General features: G+C 44.1%; 1 protein-coding gene across 2 annotated transcripts in view; it reads right to left on the minus strand.

Moving 5' to 3' along the window:
• LOC138581224 (protein-glutamine gamma-glutamyltransferase E-like) overlaps window positions 1-21,780 on the minus strand; it is a 386,319-nt gene that overhangs the window by 272,358 nt on the left and 92,181 nt on the right. For both annotated transcript variants that reach the window (XM_069652406.1, XM_069652407.1), the window contains 2 exons: window positions 13,529-13,702; window positions 2,594-2,818 (listed from right to left, as the gene is read on the minus strand). In XM_069652406.1, coding sequence (XP_069508507.1) covers window positions 2,594-2,818; window positions 13,529-13,702 — 399 coding nt within the window. The remainder of the gene's footprint in view (window positions 1-2,593; window positions 2,819-13,528; window positions 13,703-21,780) is intronic.

Raw genomic sequence — 21,780 nt, forward strand, 5'->3', positions numbered from 1 at the left:
GTGTTAAGAAGGTGGCTGCTAGACCCGGTTGTTGTCCAGCGCTTCTCTTTCTGTTGAAAGCAGAAGCCCCTTTCACAACTTAGGCTTTGTCAATCTTTGTAAGTAGGGCCTTGAAAATGCATCAGAAGATTATACAGGGCAAAGAGGCCTTTTTATTAGAAAAATACATTACACCTTCCCTTCAAGTAACGGGGTAGAGTTTGGGGTGTTTTCATGCTATTGTTTAACTTGAAGGGGGGTGGCTGTTTTTCTAATGTTTTCATGTGTGGATTATTAGATAACTGTGTTGTATATCTGTGTTTGGTACTTTTATGGATATTGGTATCCGAATAAAGTTTATTACTACTACAACTCTTATCTTGCACATGGTGGGGGGGGAATAAGTTGTGGCCAAGGTTGCTCCTAAATGTGAAATGTATATGCAAAGCTCGATTCTAGCATCCCTAATGAACACAGCAACTGCTGCATCGGATTAGAACGACCTCTAGACATGTGCCTACCTCAGCCCTGGGACTTTTAGGTGGTCCGGACATGTTGGCAGTCAACATGCTTACTTATCCGTAGTCATAAGCAGATGCCATATTATGGCACACTGAGTTCCAACCATTGATTGCAATCACTGCCTCTAAAGAATAAAAATACCTTTTCTTTGCAAATATTGTTTTCAATCGTTAACAAAATAAATTCAAATGGCACACTAAGCAACAGTCACCGAATATAATCTCCTGCCTGCCTTCAAACATTTCTAGGGATTGCTCCTCAAACCCTAGTCATGACATGGTTGTGCATGTTTTGCAAGCTGCTCAATGGGGCTCTGCCCGGTACAGGGGTATGCATCCTGCAGCTTGACAGAGGTTTTGTACTGCCTGAAATGACCTTTCACTGTGGACTATGCGGGCTACCTTTCCATCAACTAAAGCCCATTCCCTCAACTACTATAGCAACTGACTGCATCGCCTACAAGAAGAGTTATCCTGAAAATGAATCATGCATGCCCCAGTGATACCAGTTTAGCCGGAACCACACAGAGTCCCTGCAAGAACACCCGATAGAGTTCAGGAAGCCTGTTGATTCAGAAAGTAGGTAGACATATTTGCCCAATCTTAATGTATGTGGGAGAAGGGACCATTTCTTTTTGTTCACTGCGGCTGGCAATGCAATCTCTGATGCCAACATAACCAGCACATCTGTTAGTGACTTAAAAGCATATCTGTAGTTTGACCTGTCTCCAGTGTCTAGAATCTAGGCAAATGTCAAGCAAAGAAGCATTTCTCCTCCAGACGAATCCAAACATAGACCTAAACTGGGGAATATAAGCATTGTATGATAAGTGATTACTGCAATCTTGGTACAATGCTCCATAGGGCTGCGGTATAATTAAGCTTCATCAGTCATCTGCCCATTACCTGAACAAGAGGCAGGACTAGAGGATTCATTGCATTCTTTGTCATTATGGGGGTAATACTACAAATCTGTGTGTGCTATCAAATGCACATGCCATCCCTTTACCCTGGCCAGTGCCCCAAGGTGTCTCTGCCCACACCTACAGTTAACATAAGTCATGAGGGCAACATATGTGATACAATCTAATCTCGGACCCTGGAGATGGACAGTAACCAGGTTGGCCCACTATCAGCTCTGTAGGAAAATACTGCCCTTTTAAACGTTGGCCGTAAAGCAGAGGCTATGTGAGTGCTGGTACTCACTCGCATGTGTAACCAACTTTATGATGGACTACCAATGGAACATCTGCCTTGATCCAGAACCAGGCAGCCTAGCTGGTCAGCAGTTTTGAGATGTGTGCTCATATTATTTCAGCTCTAAACTATGTGCAATTGCTACAGGTAAGACAGTTGCTAGGCGTTAGGACTCGGCATTAAGCACCAGAACCTCTGGGATACAGATCCGAAACAGATCGCACATTTTGGCCAACTTTACACCCCTACTTGGAAGCACAGGACAGGAACAGTTGAGCCATTTCAAGCCAAAGAAAACAGCTGCACATGATGAATGATCCTTTATTAAGGTCTTAAGGTGTGGCCTGCACTCGCTGAGAGTCCAGGGCCGCAAAGAATCCACCCTTTACTACAGAGTGTGCCTAAGGTCTTCCCTATGCTAGCAAGGCAAATCTTCTTAAGCCTTAGCTGTTGATTACTTGAATCCCTCTCCAATCCACCTAGTTACCAATCATCGTCCCTCAATAGTGTCATTTGGCTTCCTCCACCAGTGACTTTTACACCAGTTTCCTGGATGTCTTTTGACCAAGACAATTACTCGGAACTAAAATATTTATGTATCAAAAACCAGCATGCAATTTTAAGTTTTTTGGCAAACTTAATGTAACTGTGCTGACTCCTCTAGTTGCCCTTATTTGTATCACCCACCATCTACAGGGTTTTCTTCCACCCTTTCCCTGCTGCTATGCCATGGTTTGCTCTACATCTACAGAGCTATACAAAAAGCACATAAATATAACGATTGCTAACATGCTTGTGTCTTTTTCGCCTTTTCAGCAACCTATACGTTTTCCAGGTGACCCAGTAAGTGGGTGCAAGTGTGACAGTTGGGTAAAATGATTAGAAGCAGTTGGTACCTTTACACCAGGGGTTGAAGAGTAAGATGAACTTCCCTAGCTGGATAGAATAGCTTCTGCCCCCGGAGATGATGTGGGCACTCAAGGTGTAACGTCCAATGCTGGCAGTTGGAGGGGTGAAGATAGTAAAGCTCACAGTGCTTGAGGCCCCATGTTCTGCCACGGCACTCCATGAGCAAGCTGATGCTGAACCTGAGAGAAGAAACTTGGACTTTGGGGGTGACACTGCAAAAGAGCAGAGAAGAAATGCATATTTTCATTCATACCATTGTTGCTGTGACACATAAAACAGGTCAATGAAAATAGAAAAGTTCTATCACATACTGGAAAACGGAAAACAGACTGTGCACAAATTAATCTTAACTCATATTCTTGGAAAGCATCATGCCTGCAATGTTTCATCTGACATTATTAGTCAAATATGTCTTGGAACTATTAAACAACCAGATTGAGGAAAAAACAAACACTATTGCGGTTTTATAAGATGCCGCATAGAGTGGGGAGCAGCTTTACAGTGCTGACAGAGAAAATGCGGAAATGAGGGACACATAAGTCTTGAGGGTAGGACGATGGGGCACACAACAGCCAGGAAAGGACATGAAGGACTTAACTGCTGATTTAGGGACACATTGTGGAAGGACCAAGGCCATTTTTCTAGACCTGGGCCGAAACCCCAGGGCCTAATTCAGCGAAGAATCAGTGTGTGAAGAGAACGGGGGTTAGAGGGAGGGCGTGTTTTAGTTAGATGTGCATGTCTGATCGGAGGCCTTGTGTGGGAAGATCAGGGGACAGCGTCAGGTGTATTGATGGGTACTGATATACCAAGCAGTTTGCTTGTTACTGCCTTGGAAGCAGTTGGGTCTTTATGGCCTTCCTGAGGCAGACGTCCTCTGGTAGGTCATTGCAAAGTTTTGGATCCTGACCTTTTGGATTTTGTTGGGCACAGTTCTCCTAATGGGTTCACGGTTTGTTGACCTTATAAGTATGGGGATGGAACACCCGTATGTGTGATAATGAGTAACTGTTGTAATTGGATCTGTGGGTTGGCTGGTGATATCATTTGGAGTGCGGAGTGTTGATGGATGTGATGTGAGTAAGGTTCCATGGATGACGGTTGAACCTACTGATCTGGGCTGGGTGATGTCCCAGTGCTTTCTCCCCTAAGTAACTCCTTGGAAATAAACTTACCTGTAAACTTACCTTCCGGGCTCCCGCGTTGTGTGAGACAGGCGGCCCACGTTACATCAGTAACCTTGCAGTCATTGTCATATTTACAAGGGAATGGTTCCTTAAAGTCAGCCAAAACCCAAAAATGTGTACCCCCGGCAACATGGCCCTCAAATAAACATGCCTGCTTTGGAAAACACTCTTTCAAGGACTACACTATATAGTGAAGCATCACGGAGAAAGATTGGCCGGGAGAAAGGGAGAAAAGGAGGATAAGTAAGGAGGTGCAGGAAAGATCCTCTATGGTATTAGACCATTGTGACTCGTTGAGGAGGTAGGATGTGACGGGGTGCTAGGATAAGTGCCAGGAACTTAAGACATGGAGGTGAAGAAGGTACCATGACCTAACCTGTAGAGGTGCTCAAACAGCCATCCTCATGGTGAAAGCTCTACGGGACCAGTTTCACCTTGCCCAGCCCTCGCTTCTGCCACTATCGGGCCTTACATGAAGGAACACGCAGGGTCCTCGAGACGCAAAAGAAGTCATCTCCCAGGCAGAGGATGTGAATCTATGTACTCATGGACTGAAGGACTTAAAGGGCCTGTCATTGTGAAATGTGTTAAAAAAGATAATCATTTCTATTCCTGTTTGACGGGCAATATACGTGGGACAGCATTGGGTCATGCTGCTGCCGTTCCACACTTAACAAAAATGCATGAACGGATCATAAAGTACACTGTCCTGCATTGCATTTCCTTTACTAATTTACCATGGTGGCCAAGGAGAATGTGTTTATTTCCTACATATTATAGTGCAAAGGGGATTCTGAATTTGCTCATCTATGATTCAGACATTTAAAGGGACTTTGTGAAAAAGGCACATCGTTTTTGAGCGCACTAGTGCATCTCAGAATAGGCGTCTTACTGTAGCTACATGTCATGTGTTTTTCCCAGGTGCACAGCTCATAACATTGCAACCCCACCTGACTAAATGGTATTCCCTTAAGGAACATCAGAATATGCATTATGATTGGTTGACATTTGACTGAATATGCCTCAGACCGGCTGGCCTTTCCGTGGGCCCAGGCCTGAAGCCATATAATCCCAATGGTAGTAAATAAAAAACCCAGCAGTCTTCATAGAAGCAAATTAAGGAGAATGAAACTACATGCAGTCATAATGCATGACTGACTCTTCCCCATTCCTTCAAGCGGTTCATGACTGTTTAGAATTCCCTACATTGTAGTATTACAAACCTCAATAATAGTCAGTGTGTCAACCTCTCTACTATGAAAGTCTACTATGAAAGTCAGACCCAGGCATGCCCGGATATGTTATTCACTCTGCTCATCCCATATGTAATCTTACAATTTCCACTTAAACTGGGAGTGCAGGTTTGATACATTGATCTCTGCGGTAGGTTAAATTAATCTAATGAGATAGCTTACTATAGAATTGAAAGGTCAGACCTACTTTGATAACATACACAGATGCCCAGGTCTGCATTTCCTCTTGCTAATGTATCCACCGAGCTTCAACTCATCCCTCCCTTTCACCTAAACTTTCTATCCCTTCCTGAAGCCTTTCACAAAAATCAGCTAATACCTGCTGGCACTTCTTCCGAACTTCCCTGACAATTAATGGCTTTTAAAGTAGATTCTGGCAGATTAGGGCTGGGTGAAAATTTCGTGGGAACCTGTAAACCTCCCTGAATCTCAATAGGAAATTTGTGGAGGCCCCAGCAGTTGTTCAGGGCCTTGGTAAACTTGATGGAGCCATCATCAAGCTGGACATAGACCAATCCATCCCAAACTACACCCCAAGTCCAGGGTCATCACCACTTTCTCCACGCACTAAGGACTTTTCCGCTATAAACTCCTCAATTTCGGCATCTCGTCTGCTGCTGAGATTTTTCAGGAGGCCATCCGCCAAGTCATCCTCCCAGTCAAATTGGCCTTTAATTACAGTGATGACATTTTGGTCTATGGGGCATCACAGGAGAAATACGACGAGAGCCTGCTGGAAGTCTGTTCAGCGCTAGAGGCAGCGGGCCTTACGCTAAACCTGGAAAAGTGCAACATTAACAAACAGAAGCTTTGGTTCTTCAGACACGTGTTCTCAGATACTGGAATGGCCCCGGATCCTGACAAGGTGAACACCATAGTGGGCCTGCCACCTCCTCGCAAGTAGCGGACGTTAGGTCGTTCCTTAGTATGGCGGCCTGCTATGCAAGATAGATAATTTTATGTGCTCGGATCTGGTGTCAAGATTGGCACATGAAATAAGGATACCTTAACGGTGAGCCATTCCCTTGTTAAAACTTTATTGGTCCTGTGTACAGACATTATGAAGGAGCATAAAGGCTTTCAATGTATATTAACAGCGACAGAACTAACGACAGTTATGCCTATATCACATTATTCAACCCTCCTCGATCACCATCTCTTAGAACCGACCGGATAAGTGAAAAGACTCTTATTGAACAAGAGGGCGGGATTGCAGGTTTGACTGAGGCACCTGAGACTGCTTCGGTAACTGGGCCCACAGTAACATCAGCAGCTAAGATTTCAGTTGAGCCTGAAGTGGAAAGCACATATATAAATAATTCAACTGGACAGCAGCCCGAGAAACCCAGGAGACGAAGGAGGCTTTGGAAAAGAAAAGAAAAAGCCCATAGTGCCGCATGAAAAAAGAGAAGAGAGGGCAGACACTGGTTGGAGTCAAGGTAAAAGAGCAGCTGGATCGGGCTAATGAGATGAATGGACCATCGTCATTTATAAGCACACTAACAGAAGGGCAATGCCCCTCAACAGACACAAAAATGAAAATACTGAGGAAAGATCTACAGACCACGATCGACCCCAATCGGAAAGTACAGCCTCTGGTGTCTAAGAAACTTATTAAGGGAGGGCATGTAGCACCTGGAGGGAATGGTAAAGGTATGCTGGATAACTGGTTGCAGAAATCCCAACCCGGGAATTTAGCACAGAGACTGGAACACCAGCATGGAGATGACCCAAACTCAATTATGAGTGCAGCAGCCGATGTACCTCAGCACTCCCTGGAATTTTCCATATTTAATGCTGCTGATTTTCCGTTAGCGCCGGAATGGAGCTGTGCGACATTGTTGAACAACCTCTAATCTCTAATTGGGCACCTAATAAAACCTGTAATAGTGTAAAACCTACTGATGGCAGGAACATAACTTTACTAGAACTGTTTGCCACGTCAGAGAGTCCCTGTTTGAATTGTGCAGCAAGTCTAAAACATCTTGATGTGGGCCCTCACTTGAGGGTATTGTCGACTGTCCTTCTCTCAGAAACAAAAAAGCATCACAATTGGGTGTGTCTGCGTTTGAGTAATTCCCAAATTGTTGAATTAATTATGTCATGTGCACCACAGTTCACAAGAACGGGGTTTTCTATGGAAATCTGCCCTCCATTTGAGGTGCACACCTAATCTGAGGAATAAAATGGTGGGTGGGGAAGTGGGTATTGAGAATAAAATGAGGCACCTTCATCAGGAAGGTAGCACATAGCATCCTCCACTTGATGCCTATGCGCAGGGCCCCTGGCCTGGACTCCTTATCTTCCTGGGCATATACAATACTGAGAATTAGATACGCAGAATAAATATTTGATTAGTCTCAGTTCGAATATGCATTGATTCAGAAATTTTACCCAGGTTGGATGGGGTTAACTAAATTGAAGACTGACGATATTTTCATTTTGCAGGAAACTATCAGTTACTCATATCTGTATAGATGGTTACAAGACACTTAATAACGTGGCCACTAAGGGTTTCGTTGGTCGCCCTCCTGGTGGCCTTTTAATTGTGGTTAAATCACACATACATATGAGGAAATTGTACCAAAGTGTTGCCATATTGTGGTGACATTACCAATACTGCGCCTGTGCGCAGTACATCAATCCTGACGCCCATTACAGTGACTAAGGTGAGCAGGGGTTGCTGGGGTGTCCCCCGCTCCCCTTTGTTAGTGCAATGGGGGTCACGGTTGCGGGGGTGTCCATCGCTTCCATTAGATGGAGAGCGGGGCACAAAGTTTAAGAAAAAAGAAAGAAGAAAAACAAGGACCCTGCGGCGCAGCCTCCACCTCACATAAGTGGGTGGGAACCGACGCTGCAGGGGATAGAGGGCAGTCAGCGGCACACTTCTATGTGTGCTGCCAAGAAGGTAAGTGCATTGGGGGGGTTTGGGTAGGGGGGTATCCCTACATATTATCCCCACCAAAAATATCGCCGTACATATGGGCGTTTGTCTCGCCATAGGCGATATTTTTGGGGGGGATAATTTGTGGGAGCGGAGGTTGCGGGGGTGTCCCCCGCACATTTAAAAATAGTGCAGGGGTTGAGGGGGTGTCCCCCGCTGGGTTCTTGGCTCAATATCGCTGCAAGAATGTGGTGACATTTTTGTATCGCAATATTTTTGCGGGGATACTAACACATGGAACCGGTTAGGGGATGCGGGCGACAAGTAAGCTATGTGATCACTGCACCGAGCCGTAATGGAGGTCGACATTTTAAGTCGCTATTACGGGCGGCGCAGTGATCACATTGATCCCAGATGAGGGGCTTTCAGGAAAGGGAGACACATCAGAATATCTTGTCTTGTCTGCCCATCTAACCTTGACGTCACATGGCAAATCACGTAATCTGCTGATCAGTAAACTCTACGACTCTGACTGGTAGAATTATGATTATGTTACTTGTATGAGTGGGGTAGTTTACAACCGGGGGGATTGTGGGGGATTGGAGGGGGCACTTGATCTGAGCTGGCGATTTAAATGCTTGTTGTGCTAGGACCAAAACCATCATGGACTGTGGTGTGGGTATGGATGAAAAAAAACAAACAGACTGTTACACAGATCCTTTGGTGGCATGCTTTCCTGCACTCGTATGAACTAGATTACATTGATGCACACACTGATTCCAGGGATGACACCTGGACTAATGGGAAGTCCTCTAGTAGGATTGATTGCATATATGCCCTGAAAAGTAGAAGGTGGGATTCTGTATTTCTGGAAATGGTAACTACTAAGTGCAGTGATCATAAGATTTTGGTGGTTAGCATATCTATGTGTGCTGTTTTCATTCGAGATGCGTTAAGAGGCCACTATTTCCCATCTCTACAAGGCAATAGAATCTGCTAGTCAGTGCATCAAATGAATACACTGAAAGGAGTACTGTGCTCTGACCCGGCAGTCATGGTAGCTTTTTAGGACTTGGTCATAAACGCTGCTATTACCGTTGTTTCCACACATGCTCGTAAGGTTGGATCCATGAGAAGAAAGGGAACTAATATCACTAGAATTGGTAAAAACACTACCTATGACGCCATGATTACCGATAGGAGGACATATTCCTTTAGTGCGTTATCTCGTTAGAAGACGAAATATTGATTTGGCAAGTTGGAAATGTATGATTACGTCTTACCACACCGAATATAAGAACTGGTTGCGTTATCATTAAAACTCACAATTTACTGCTAGATGGCTATCCTTATTCAAAATCTTACGGAGGAAAGACAGTAAATCTTTTTGGCAAGCCTTTAGGCATTTCCACGGTGCGGATAAAAATGAAGACATCAACCCCACCTGTGAGGAGGAATGGATAGTTTTTATTGAGTCCCTCCTGCTATTCATCCCTCCCCAAATCCTGACTCCCCAGATTTGGAAAATTACCCAGCTTTTCTTATTACCACTAACGAGGTTCAGGAGAAAATGTCCCATCTCAAGCCCTCCCGTGGGTTGTATACTAATTGACCTTTTCACAATTGACCTCGGGAGAATTGACCTTTGGGCGAATTTACCTAATTTAAAAGGTCAATTAGGACATGTATGCGGGGGGAACCCCCCTGCAACCTCCTACCCAATACAAAACCCCACGGCAACCCCCCCCACCGAATCTCCTTACATTATTTATAATCCAAAGCCAACCCATAACCTATATAAAATAACTAAATTAATATAAAGGTCAATTGTGCAGAAGGTCAATGAGGACCACTATAATTAGGTCAATCAGGACAAAAAGTCAATTGTAAAAGGTCAATTTGGGTAATACCCTCCTGTGCCATTGGCCTAGACTGTCTGTCGCAAGTCATGCTAAAACGTGATCTGGACTGACATCCTAACCCGTCTGTTTTGGAATGTTTTGTGTGGCAGTAAAATTACCTCCTCTTGGAAATCGATACTTATCCAAGTCCAGAAGGAGGGCCCCAGGAGCGACCCTATTAACTATCACTCGCTTGCCATATTGGATGCTCCCGGGAAGCTCTTCTGTTCCTTTATTTTGGATGATCTATCAATATGGGCTGAGCAGGCTAAACTCCTTCCTATTCAACAGACGGGATTTAAGAAAGCAATGGGAACTGTCCATAACATCTGGACGGTGCAGCAGTTGGTATTTGGTGCCATTGCAGGAGGGTCACCTTTATACATGGCATGTATTGATTATTCTTCAGCCTTCAACAGTGTTCCACGAGAGAGGCTGTGGTGTAAATTAAGTAAATGCGGCATTAGGTGCCCTCTACTTGAATTGCTAGAGCAATTGTGTACTGATATGTCAGTTACAATAAGGCATGACAGAGAGGCACACCTTACATATTACATTCCCACTAAGGATGGGTTAAAACAGGGGTGTGTACTCTCGCCTCTCCTCTTTAACTTGTATACTTCTAATATGGCGAGAGCATTTGAAAATTGTAACGACTTTCCTCCTAGGTTATCATTAATGCCCTTTTATGGCTGGCCTATGCTGATGATATTGTCTTGTTTGATAAAACCCTCATTGGCTTACAGTGGTCATTGAGGGCTTTGCATGGGTACTCCACGGAAAACAACTTGAAGATAAACGTTGCCAAATCTAAACTTATAACCGTGGGTAATAAGCGTCAATGGCAGAGGGTTAGGCGGACGATCGGAAAACAGGCATTAGAGGAAGTTGAATCCTATGCATACCTTGGTACCTTACTAACGGCTTCGCTATCTCCCAGGTCATTACAGATGTATGTGTCACCTAAAGCCATGTCCACATTTGGGGCTGCCAAAATGTTTGTTCAGTACAAGGGTGGGCTGTCAATAGAAGACCTGCTCACAGTTTACAAAATGAGCATGGTCGCGGCTCTATTATATGGCCTTAAGACTCACACAGATAATTGTGTTTCCTTCATGTACTAGGAAGTAAACTGTGGTGTCAAAATGTAGACCTCCCCCAGTCATTATTACTGGCTGCTTTACACATGGAGCTTGGATTAGTTGTGTTAACTACACAAATTAAGATCAACAGATCCCTCTTATATTTGAAAGTACTGCAAGACGAGGGCAAGACCATCCTTTGTTGGCATCAGGAAAAAAAAGTCCTCTCCTCACCAAGACTCGCATACTGCGGAAAAATTGAGGAAGGCTTGTGAGGACTTTTATGCAGAAAATGGCTGGGAATGGACTGACGTCATATCCAATTACACGTTGGCTAGAAGAATGTTAACTGATAAAACAAATTGCAGGGGCAGAGCACAGACAGTAGATTATTTAAGTGGGAAGTTGTTGTTGCGTGAGCATGCTTCCCAAGCCTTCCGCTTCCTCAAACCAGGAATGTCATTTGACGATCGCCATGTGGTTTCCCTTGCTACCCCTGTGGTCTCCCTTGCTACCCCTAAACACTTTTGTTTTTTAAAATGTAAGCTACTGGGCTGTGCCCAGTACCATGTAGTTGTTTGTTTCTGGAGGGCCTGGGTTTTTTGTTCAGGGGGTTGCACAAAAGTAACACTTTGAGCAGTGACCCTAAGTAAGAAAGAATAGGAATAACAAATAATTTGTCTTTCTGGAATTCTATACAATAATTGTTAGACTCATTAAAGGTTTCAGAGGGTGAGTCACTGATTTAGTCAATTCTTAAACACCTCAACTCAGCCTTTCACCCTTCTGAGGCCGATAAATGATAACCAACACAGGTTGGGTGATATTGTATGTATATTTGTGCTATATAAAGTGCTTAAGCATTATTAGTACCCGGCGAAATTCAAGCAGAATGCAACACGCATTTTGATTGGCTCTCGCCGGATCATTACGATTGTCTGGGATTCCAGTCGCCTTGTCCTCGGCTAGCGTCGTGGCAGCCCATCAGCCAATGAGGAGGCTCGAAGCGGGGCCATCCCCGCTCTGAGCCTCCCCACGGCTGAGAGGCTGCCTTCGCCCCCTGCCGGGGACTCAGGTAAGGCTTTTTTTTTACTGTTTGTTTTTTCCTTTCCTCCCTCCTTCCTACTCCCTGCCCTCTCCACCCCACTTACCTTCTTGCTCTTTTGTCGCCGGTGGGGGACGATGGCAGCCTCCAGCCGTGTGGAGACTCGGAGCAGGGCCATCCGCGCTCTGCGCCTCCACACGGCTGGAAACTTCCATCGTCCCCCGGCGGGGACGCAGGTAAGTTTGGTTTTTTAAAACTTTTTTCTTCCCCTCCCACCCCCCAACCCCACTTACCTTCTGCTCCTTTTTTTTCAGGAGCAGACGCGGTGGGAACATTTCTGTTCCCAGCGCGTCCGCTCCCGATGGCCGCCATGAAAAGGGAAAACAGACTCTGTTTTCCCTTTCCCGACTGCCATTTTCTTGGGCATTTCTTTTTTTTTCTGTCCTGAAACGCTGCAGCGTTTTGGGACAGAAAACAATGCTTTTGGTGCCCCAGTCACGCAGATATTGCGGGCTGGGGTACTAATAGCAATGTGCCCCACACGGCGAGGGAATTACCGACTCAGGTAATGCCCCCGTCGCTCGGGGCAGATTGCATAATAATAACACATCATTATTATTTGCCCTTAGCCGTCTGCCTGCATTCACAGTAATTTGGTAATATAGGCCTATACACACTGATATTAACAATACATATGGTGATAAATTATTGTATGAAATGTATATCACATTATAGTAATATTGTGACCATATTGTTCGTAGTGTTCTTAGGAACAATGCTATGTGATGCCCCACCCTTTTTTGTCAAGGGGTGAAAGGTCGTGTTCAATCGCTTCCGTGATGTGTCTTTAGGGTTGGGTCAAATAACACCACTTCCTGTGATGTCATTGGAGGCCAAGGGTCATGTGATGTCACATCCAGTACCCCCGGCATTTTGGTGAAATGACGTCCCTGCCTCAAACCCATGGATTACTTAAAAAACGCTACTGACCTGGGTCTGAGGCGTTTCATTATTTATAAACGATTTAACTTCCTTCCAACTTTGATGATACTAGGAGCAAGAAAACGTAAGGATTCATTTGAGACAATGCGCCATCTATTTACTCCATGCAGGGTTTTATGCGATTTGTATGCATTGCATTATAGTAATTTTGTAAATAATATTGAGGACATCAACTATTGAGGGCGCCTACTCCAGATTTATTACAAACGCTGGATACCTAGTTTGGAAACAGATCTCAGAGAAATTTGAAGAATGATTTGTATTTTCTTTTTTCTTCCCTTGGAACCTTTATTCTAAGAACTGATGTATGACATTATAATGTTTTTAGATATGTACTGTTTTTATTACATTGAGCTGGATTGCATTTTCATTGTTTAAACTGTTTTTGTGATATGTGTTTTGTTAAAATACAGTGTAAAGGTTTATATGTTTTACACTTAATAAAAAATATATATATATTTTTTTAAGTCCTGTAAAATGCGACATGGCCACGTGCATATAGACTATACATGGTAGTAATTGCCATGGTGTTATGGACTACACGATTAGACAATGTGTAAGTCGTTACCAGTCTCTGCCTCGAGTTGGATTGTCTCTCCACTGAGCAGTTTCCTGTTGAATGTCGCATCCATCTTGAAGGTGTGCCCTCTCCTTAGTATCAGCTCTTTAGAGGCGTATTGGCTGGTATTGTGCGCCGTCCTGTTTGCAGCAATCTGCAGGTCGATGCTAGTCTGCAGCAGGTCTGAAAACGGAAAAGGGAGAGTATAAAAGGTAATGATCATGAATACGAGAAACACCGAGATACCTGTCAGTAAAAGGTCTTGCTCTCCAAAACTCTGTGCAGCCCACTGTTTGATCATTCAAAACTGATTTAGGATGGCACCTGTGGAGTCTTGAGGGTGATCCAGGAAATACCCGGTGCAGCTGAACCTAAGCAGTGTAATATCATATGTCCGGCTATACCTCAAGTGATCAGATACAGTCTTTTGTCCAACCACACCCTTGGGAAATGAGCACACCATCATACACCAGGAACTGGCCTATATACTCAGGTGCAGCTGCATATGCCACGTGACAGGCAAATGTCTGAGCACAGCTACATAGGTCTAGGTACAGCCTCATGTGACCAGCTAGAAACTCCCATGCACAGGTAAAGCTACCATTGGGAAGCAGTTGCCACATGTCACTTATAAAATACAATGGACCAGGAGTGGCTTCATGTGGCAAGCAGCAGACCCATCTGCAAAAAGGACATAGCGGGATACACTTGACAGTGCTCTTTCAGATACCTTGGTAATTTCTCATACAATCAGATACTCCTCGCAGCCAATGAAGTTCATTCAGAGCCTCTGGTCTGGCCAGAACTTGCTTAAGTCTTATTGCCAGTCACTCCCAACACAGACTTAAGCCCTGACCTTTCAATGCCACATTGTTGACTGTGGAACCTCTCAGGACGCCTCCATTTCACACTTGGTTTTTAATACACAGAGGTTGACTGAAGTTCTGAGAGTTTCACTCTTGAATAACAGATGCTCACTGACAAGGTCCAGCTGGTGGTTTTAGAAATCCCATTCCAGGTGCCAATCATAGGTGGACCCCACATGGGCTCTGCCTGACATTGCAGATTGCAATATTGTCTACACATTCTTATATCTAAGAAATGACTTTCTAAACTTGAGGCTGTGCAGAACATGTGGTCTGTATGATCTCTGGTTTGAATTACGTGACCATATTTCTCAGGCGTGTGGGTCATTGCTCTGGTTGCCGATGGAGAAGCAGATCCAAATTCAGGCGCTTAACCAGATCTTGAAAATTGTAAATGGGTTGGCTCCCAGCTAGCTCTCTTATATGGCACAGCAACATAGTCCAACCAGCTGCCTCAGGTCCCATTCGAAGGATCTATTAGTAGTGGGCAAACATAAGACTGATATGGTGGCATGATGCTGTGCACCTTAGGGTGTGGTTTGTGGAATAATTTGCCGATTTCCATCGTAAATTGCGCTACTTTGCATGTTTTTAAGAACAGATCTATTTATTTAAAAAATGATAAACCGCGCCACATGCTCGGAGGCCTTGGAGCGCGGACATGGAGAACAGACACAACAAACAAACCAGTTAGGGGAAAGTAAGAAATCCGAAAGCAAAGTGCAAGAAGAGAACGAAGGCAAGAACAGGTTAATCAGGAGGCAGGTATAACCAAATTTACCTGGCTTTTGGCATTCACTAAAGTCTAGTGCAAAAGATTTCAAGTTTTAGAGGCAGAGGTACTGCAGCCAAGTCAGGTGCAGGTGCAGCCTCTTAGGTCAACGTTCTGCCATCATGAGGTAGGACTAGCTTCAAATGCCATGCATGACCCTTATATGCTAAGTGCAGCCTAATGAGACCAGCCAGCAATAACATTAGATCAACTTTTAAAAACTTGATTTTCCTGATAAGCAGCAGATAGGAAATGCTCTCCAAAGCAGAAGGCAGATCATTATAAAGATGCTTAGACTGCAAAGAAAACGCATGATCCAGGCGTAGATAACGAGGCAGGAGCAAGCAAGGACATTTGCATTTTGAGAGTGGAGGACCCGAACATTTGAATAACTCTGCAGTTTGGATTCGAAAGGCGCTGGTACTGAGAATGAAAAAAAGTCTTAAAACTTAACATTGCATTTGCTAGCTGCAGGTGAGCAGTTAAGCTTGTGATTTGCCGGGCTAGCGTGGTCAGATAGTCGAAAAGCCAAGCAGTAAGAGCCTGGTCGCAGAATTTTGCACAAGAAAGGAATCAGGCAATCAAGGATTTTGGTAGAACAAAAAAAGTGCGTCACAGAAGTTTACTCGACTGGAGTTAACACTATTAAGGATGAGGAATGTAGCCGGGAAAGAGAAGAAGGGGAGAATTGTGCATAAAGTGGGGAGCTGAAATGCATGAAGGAACCATTCCTGCACATGTTTTGAGAAGGAAATAGAGTGTATTTTTATATTTACTTTTTTTGACTACTTGAACAGGAGTGGGACAGATACTCACCCATGGGGGGCAAAAGTCTGAGATCCATAGATCGGATTTCGATAAAGGGGTCAGAATGTGTTTTGTGTTAATTTAACTTGTGCCTTTACATCCACGCATCGCCAGCCGAGAGCCAAGATGTAAAGTTTGTTGCGATGATAGCCTGGTCACCATTTGGGAGGAACAACATGTGTGAGTTATCAGCCTACTAATGTAACACAAAAAAAGCATGCAGAAAGATGTCGCCAAACAGATTAATGGAGACCCAGAGATTAAAAAAATAGCAGAGATAAGAGAGATCTTTGTGGCAGAGCAATCAGAGGAAAAGATGGACAGATCACTGTCAGTGGGCAAGCTGCAAGAAATGATGTCCCATGCCAAAGCTCTGTTGCATCTCATCTCTCCCAGTTTGAGCTGATGCCTACAGTGCCAAGGTGGGCAATATATTGAGTAGTAGTAGCAGTATCACCCCCACAGCTACTTGTGCAAGATCATACAAGAAACTGAAAAGGACAGATGTAGTGCCCATGCCTGGGCAAAAGCCCACCCAGTTGTCCTGTAGCCATATCTGAATGTACAGGATCAATTCTCTCAGGTAATATCAAAGGCAATGAATCACAGAGATTCTCTGTAGATAGGACACATGATGATGATGAGTCTTTGGAAGGCCAGAATTCACATATGTCACAATATTACTAGGCATTAAAGAACTTCCCGCTACTAATGATAACATTATATAGATGCGAGCTATCAGAACAGAGTCGAGTGAGCAACTGAAATAAGTAGGATTACATATTGCTGAATGCATCAAGCTCTGAAAAAACATACCATCAATCCCGCCACACAATTCCAAATTGAATGTACATCTCTGATTTAACTATGGCCCAATGTTACATTTTGTGAATTCAGATATCAACACCCAGTCATGCCCATATTGTATTGCACATGGTGTGCAAACCTGGAAATATTCTTCAAGTAATCTCTCCATTTGAACATGTGTCCAGATTTATCAATAGACATTTACATCTATGTGCTACCACTTTGTCACCTTTTAATATTTATGTCATGAACATCTTAAAAAAGTCAATGGTGGTCCAATTAAATGATAGTGACTTTAGATTCAGATGACAAATATTACACATCTATTCACCATAACCAAGGCATACAAATCACAGAAATTATCCTTGTAAAACAGTTCAGCCCGTTGTTTAGAACAACCTGAATTTTGATTTCCAAACATAGGTACACCATCACAAATAGTTTTATTTTGTACAAAGATTAACATCTAAAGACATGTGAAAATTTTATTTTTATGAGACTATGGGCCTCATTACAACAATTGCGGAATGGGTTAACGGGCGCCGCTAATGGTGGCGGCGCCGTTAAACCCATTATGCAATATTACGAGGTTCCCTCGCGGGACCCGATGTTTACCAGACGTCCAGAGCGGGTCCCGCGAGGGGACCAAGGAGCTAACAACGGGCCGGTAGTAATCGGCCCGTTGTTAGCTCCCGCACCCATTCCCATTGATCTCTATGGGGGCTCAAATGGGAATGGGGAAGGTCCGGGCCCGGGTTTCCTGAAGGAGGAATTACCGGGCCCTCCAAACTCGGAATGGCCCGGTAATTCCCCATTCAGAGAACCCAGACCCGATTTTGGAGGCAGCCATGCCCTTAATAAGGGCATGGCTGCCTCCAAAGTCGTAATGAGGCCCTATGTGAGTTCAGGTTGTCTGAACTCACATAGTCTCGTTATGGGATGGTTAGAGACAGGGCCTGTGTAGTTAGAACATTCCATCTTTCATGTTACCCTTTGAGAGATCTCTGCACACTTCTTCAGAAAAAAGAATTCTGGAGCCAGCATATTAATAAATTGTAGTCTGGGAGGGATCTTGAAAGCTTCTTATTTCTGTCCAGATCTTCGTGCTATCACTGAACGGCCGAAATCATAATTTATTAATAATTTAAAAGATCTAAATCTTGACAGAATTTCATACTGCTCCGGTGCAAATGTGAGATAATCAAGAAATCTGCTTTAACTCTGAAAACTGTAAAATTATTTGTTTTTAGCATTAATATGCAGGTTCAGCTAGGGCAACAAACCCCATTTAACTTTCCTGATGTACAATCCCACCCCACAATTCCAGGCAATAAACAGACAGTAAATTTCTCGAAATTTAATTTAAAAAAAAAAAAAAAAGAAGTGTTATTTTAAACCAGGGTAATGTCCAGCTTTATGACAAGTAAATCACTACAATATTGTAAGATCAAATACTATTTGTCAGTCAAACGAATTTTACCTTTCTGTATGAAACTGACTACTGTTTTTCTCGAAAACATTAATTGCCATTCTTCATTGTATATAATAACCTAACAGATATTGGGCATTTTAAATACACTCCTTCTAGGTTTGCCTCTATCTAGACATCACAATTGACTTTACTGATAACAGTGCCGCTTTTCGGCCACTGTAGGCATTTTCATATGAAACCAAATCAACATTACACATGAACACTTGGTTTTCTCCAGTATCAAGACATGTTTGGTATTGGAGGAAAGTTACCTAAACAAACAACATTTAAAATATATATTCCTTTTACTTTGCTCCACAATATAAATGTGGGGTTGTGAATGTATTGCCTATGTGCAGATAATTTAAATGTAAACAATAGACAGCTTGTATCTGGCTCCTGCAGGTTTGAACTAGAACAAATGATATTCCAAGAATAGTGCGCTGTTCTCTGAACATGTGTGTGCATTATTTTCTGAATATGTTTGTGCAGCTTTCAAAGAACACATGTAGATAACTTTCAATGCATGTGTGTGGGCATGTTTATTTAAATAGACAATGTGTTGCAGCTTTAAATGCACGTGTGTGTGTGCTGCTATCAATCTATTCCTATTAAGTTTCCCTGCAGCTCAACACGTTGGGACTGGAGATGTAATCTTCCCCAGTAAAATGTACAATGTTACAACATCCTTTCCCTGTCACCTGCTTGCTCAGCTTTCTGGATAAGAGACTAGATGGGTTTAACACTTCACATATTTATCTATGTCTTTAATGAATTCTCTGTGTTAACTTTGGATGGACAAATATTTGATTTATGACTAGACTCGCATTGGCAGTTTATCACAGGATATCTCCTGGGATGGTTGCAATAACATTTTGGTTTATGTGATTCTCTGTTGGCGTCAGCCAAGGATTCTGTTTAATGGTGACTATGTTTAAAAAAGTGATATGCATTTAAGTTGCACCAAACTTGCATCTAGTTTTAAATCTTGCCCAGTGGTCGAAGTGTATGGAAAAAAGTAGTGGAACGATGTTCCCTACTGGGCTGCACCGCTCCCCACAAACCCCATCGCCACAAGAAAAAACATGTCACTTTATAGTGCATGGAAATTGAAGATGCAGCACATTCTATATAACACTGCATGTGGCTCTTTGTCACATTAACTATACCTTTTAATTCCCATTTCTCTATTCTGGAATTTCCCCATGGAAAGCCCTCTGGACAATTTGCATTTATATCGGGATTCGTCTTACTTACCATTTAAACGGGTCTTCCTGTTTTTGGAGAATCTGTCTTCTTAAGGGCTTCCCTCTCCAGCTTGTCTACAAACCAGTCTCCAAATATTCCCAGCTCTGCCAAGCCATCTTCAGTTGTTTTCAAGATGTATCTCCCAATCTTAATTCATTCCTCAATTCTCTGAGCATGCTATTATATCTCTTTGAGGCCTCCCCATAACTTGTAGCAGAGGTGTGGCCTCGCCCCCCTCTACCTGTTAAGTTAGGCTATAGCTGTCTCTCTGTCTGTTCGAATTATGATGGCCTTTCCCTGGATCCTAGAGGAAAAGGCTTTTAGGGCTCTAAAGATCACTTTAGCTCTCTCCAATTCTACATCTGGGCTTCCATAGAGTTCCGGCAAATATTGACCTTACCAGACGCCCATAGCTCCCCAACCGAGGTAACTGCCATCTGTTGTGAGGATGGTGGTCTCTGGTGGACTCAGAGAAATCCCCTATTCTAAGTTCCCCAGCTGTAGCCACAAATGGAGAAGGAAGATGTGTTATCATGATCTTGGCTGCAAAGTCCAATGAACTCAGTTTCCACCACCCATTAAGGGGCAAAATGAAGTGGGATGAGGGGTGGTCACGAATACCCATGTCATCATCAGACATCGATGATCCTTCTGCTGTCCAGGAGATGAACCAGTCCTGCCACAAAGTTGACGAGAGTTGTTATTGAAGTATCTAGGAAGGTACTGGCTCCAGGCTAACAATAGCTTTTTAACACCATGTTTGGTACAGCTACAACATCTCCAGTGGCCTCTTGCATGATTGATTGATTGTTTATTTATATAGCGCCTATACACAATGTGTTTCAAAGCGCTTCAAGGAGGGAGGGAACATAGGAAAATACAGTTACATTCATTTAAAGTCCTTGAAAACATACAGAATGCGAAAAATAACTATCGTACTAGGCCTGACGACATTTCAGATAGTGCAAGTGCATAAAAACAAATAAGGCAAAGAGGGAAGGGAAAAGAAGGAGAACACAACAAGCAGTAACATTACTATGCCTGACGACAATTGATGTAGTGCAAGAGGTAACAGGAGGAGGGGTTGGAGGGGAGGACGGGGGGGATAAGAGTGGGGAAGGAGATGAACAAGACACGCTACAGTGCAAATTTGTCAGTGACAGATTAATAGAGCATGGGGGGGAAGGAGAAGACAAGGAGGGGAGGCGGAGAGACAGACAGGCTGCTATCAAAAATCAAGGCGACAAATGATAAGAGTAAGTGCTAAGTGGGGGAAGAATGAGAGGAGGTAGAAAGATAGTGGGGCGAGGAGTAGGAAGATGCCAAAGAAGAGGGATTTAGTGGAGGGTGGAAGGGGCAGAAGGCAGAAATCAGGGGGTCATGGGGGAGCACAGACACTCACAGGGAGCCATGGGGAGCACAGACACTCACAGGGGGGCATGTGGGAGCACAGACACTCACAGGGGGGCATGGGGGAGCACCGACACTCACAGGGGGGCATGGGGGAGCACAGACATTCACAGGGGGAATGGGGGAGCACAGACACTCACAGGGAGGCATGGGGAGCACAGACACTCACAGGGGGGCATGGGGGAGAACAGACACTCACAGGGGATGGCGATCCAGCGTACAGTGGTGGACAGTGGTAGACAGGGCCTTTGAAGTGGGCCTTTGATGGTGCGGCCGGCTCCCGCCTCTCGGTTGCAGCCATTGGCTAAAGGGGCCAATGGCAACCAATGGGAGAGGAAGGCAGGAGCTGGCACCATAAAATGCAAAACAACAGCAATTCGAAAACTTAGCCCAGCACACGGCCATCTTGGAAGGTCTAAGGCATCCGGCCTCAATATGGCAAATTCAAAACAAATCACCAGTGGAAATGCGCGGAGCGCAGCATGGCGATTCAATTTAGATAAAGTATGCACGCACGGTGAAATGTGCAATTAAGTCAAGTTTTGAAAAATGCTCGCCGCAACTTGCCAAAACGTCCCACATTGTCAGCTCCTTACCCCACAGCAAAGCGCAGCAAGTAGAAGTCCAGGCGTCGATGGAGGGTGCTGGGGGGCAGAGGGAAGGAGCTCCGTAGAAGACAGCAGTAGGAAAGGAGTCCCAGAACAAGTCAGTATTCGGCACCAGAAACGGGTTGAGAAGTCCCTTTAGTGGATATGTTTTGTCACTAGGGATCGTGCCTTGTGAAACAGACTTTAGCATGAAGGCGAGGAAAATGTATTGGAGATGCTGCATGCCTATCGCAAACATCACGTTTAAACTCTGACATCCTCGTGGGGATGTG

This window comes from Ambystoma mexicanum, chromosome 3p (genome assembly GCF_040938575.1).
Source record: "Ambystoma mexicanum isolate Mex_15411 chromosome 3p, UKY_AmexF1_1, whole genome shotgun sequence".
NCBI lineage: Eukaryota > Metazoa > Chordata > Amphibia > Caudata > Ambystomatidae > Ambystoma > Ambystoma mexicanum.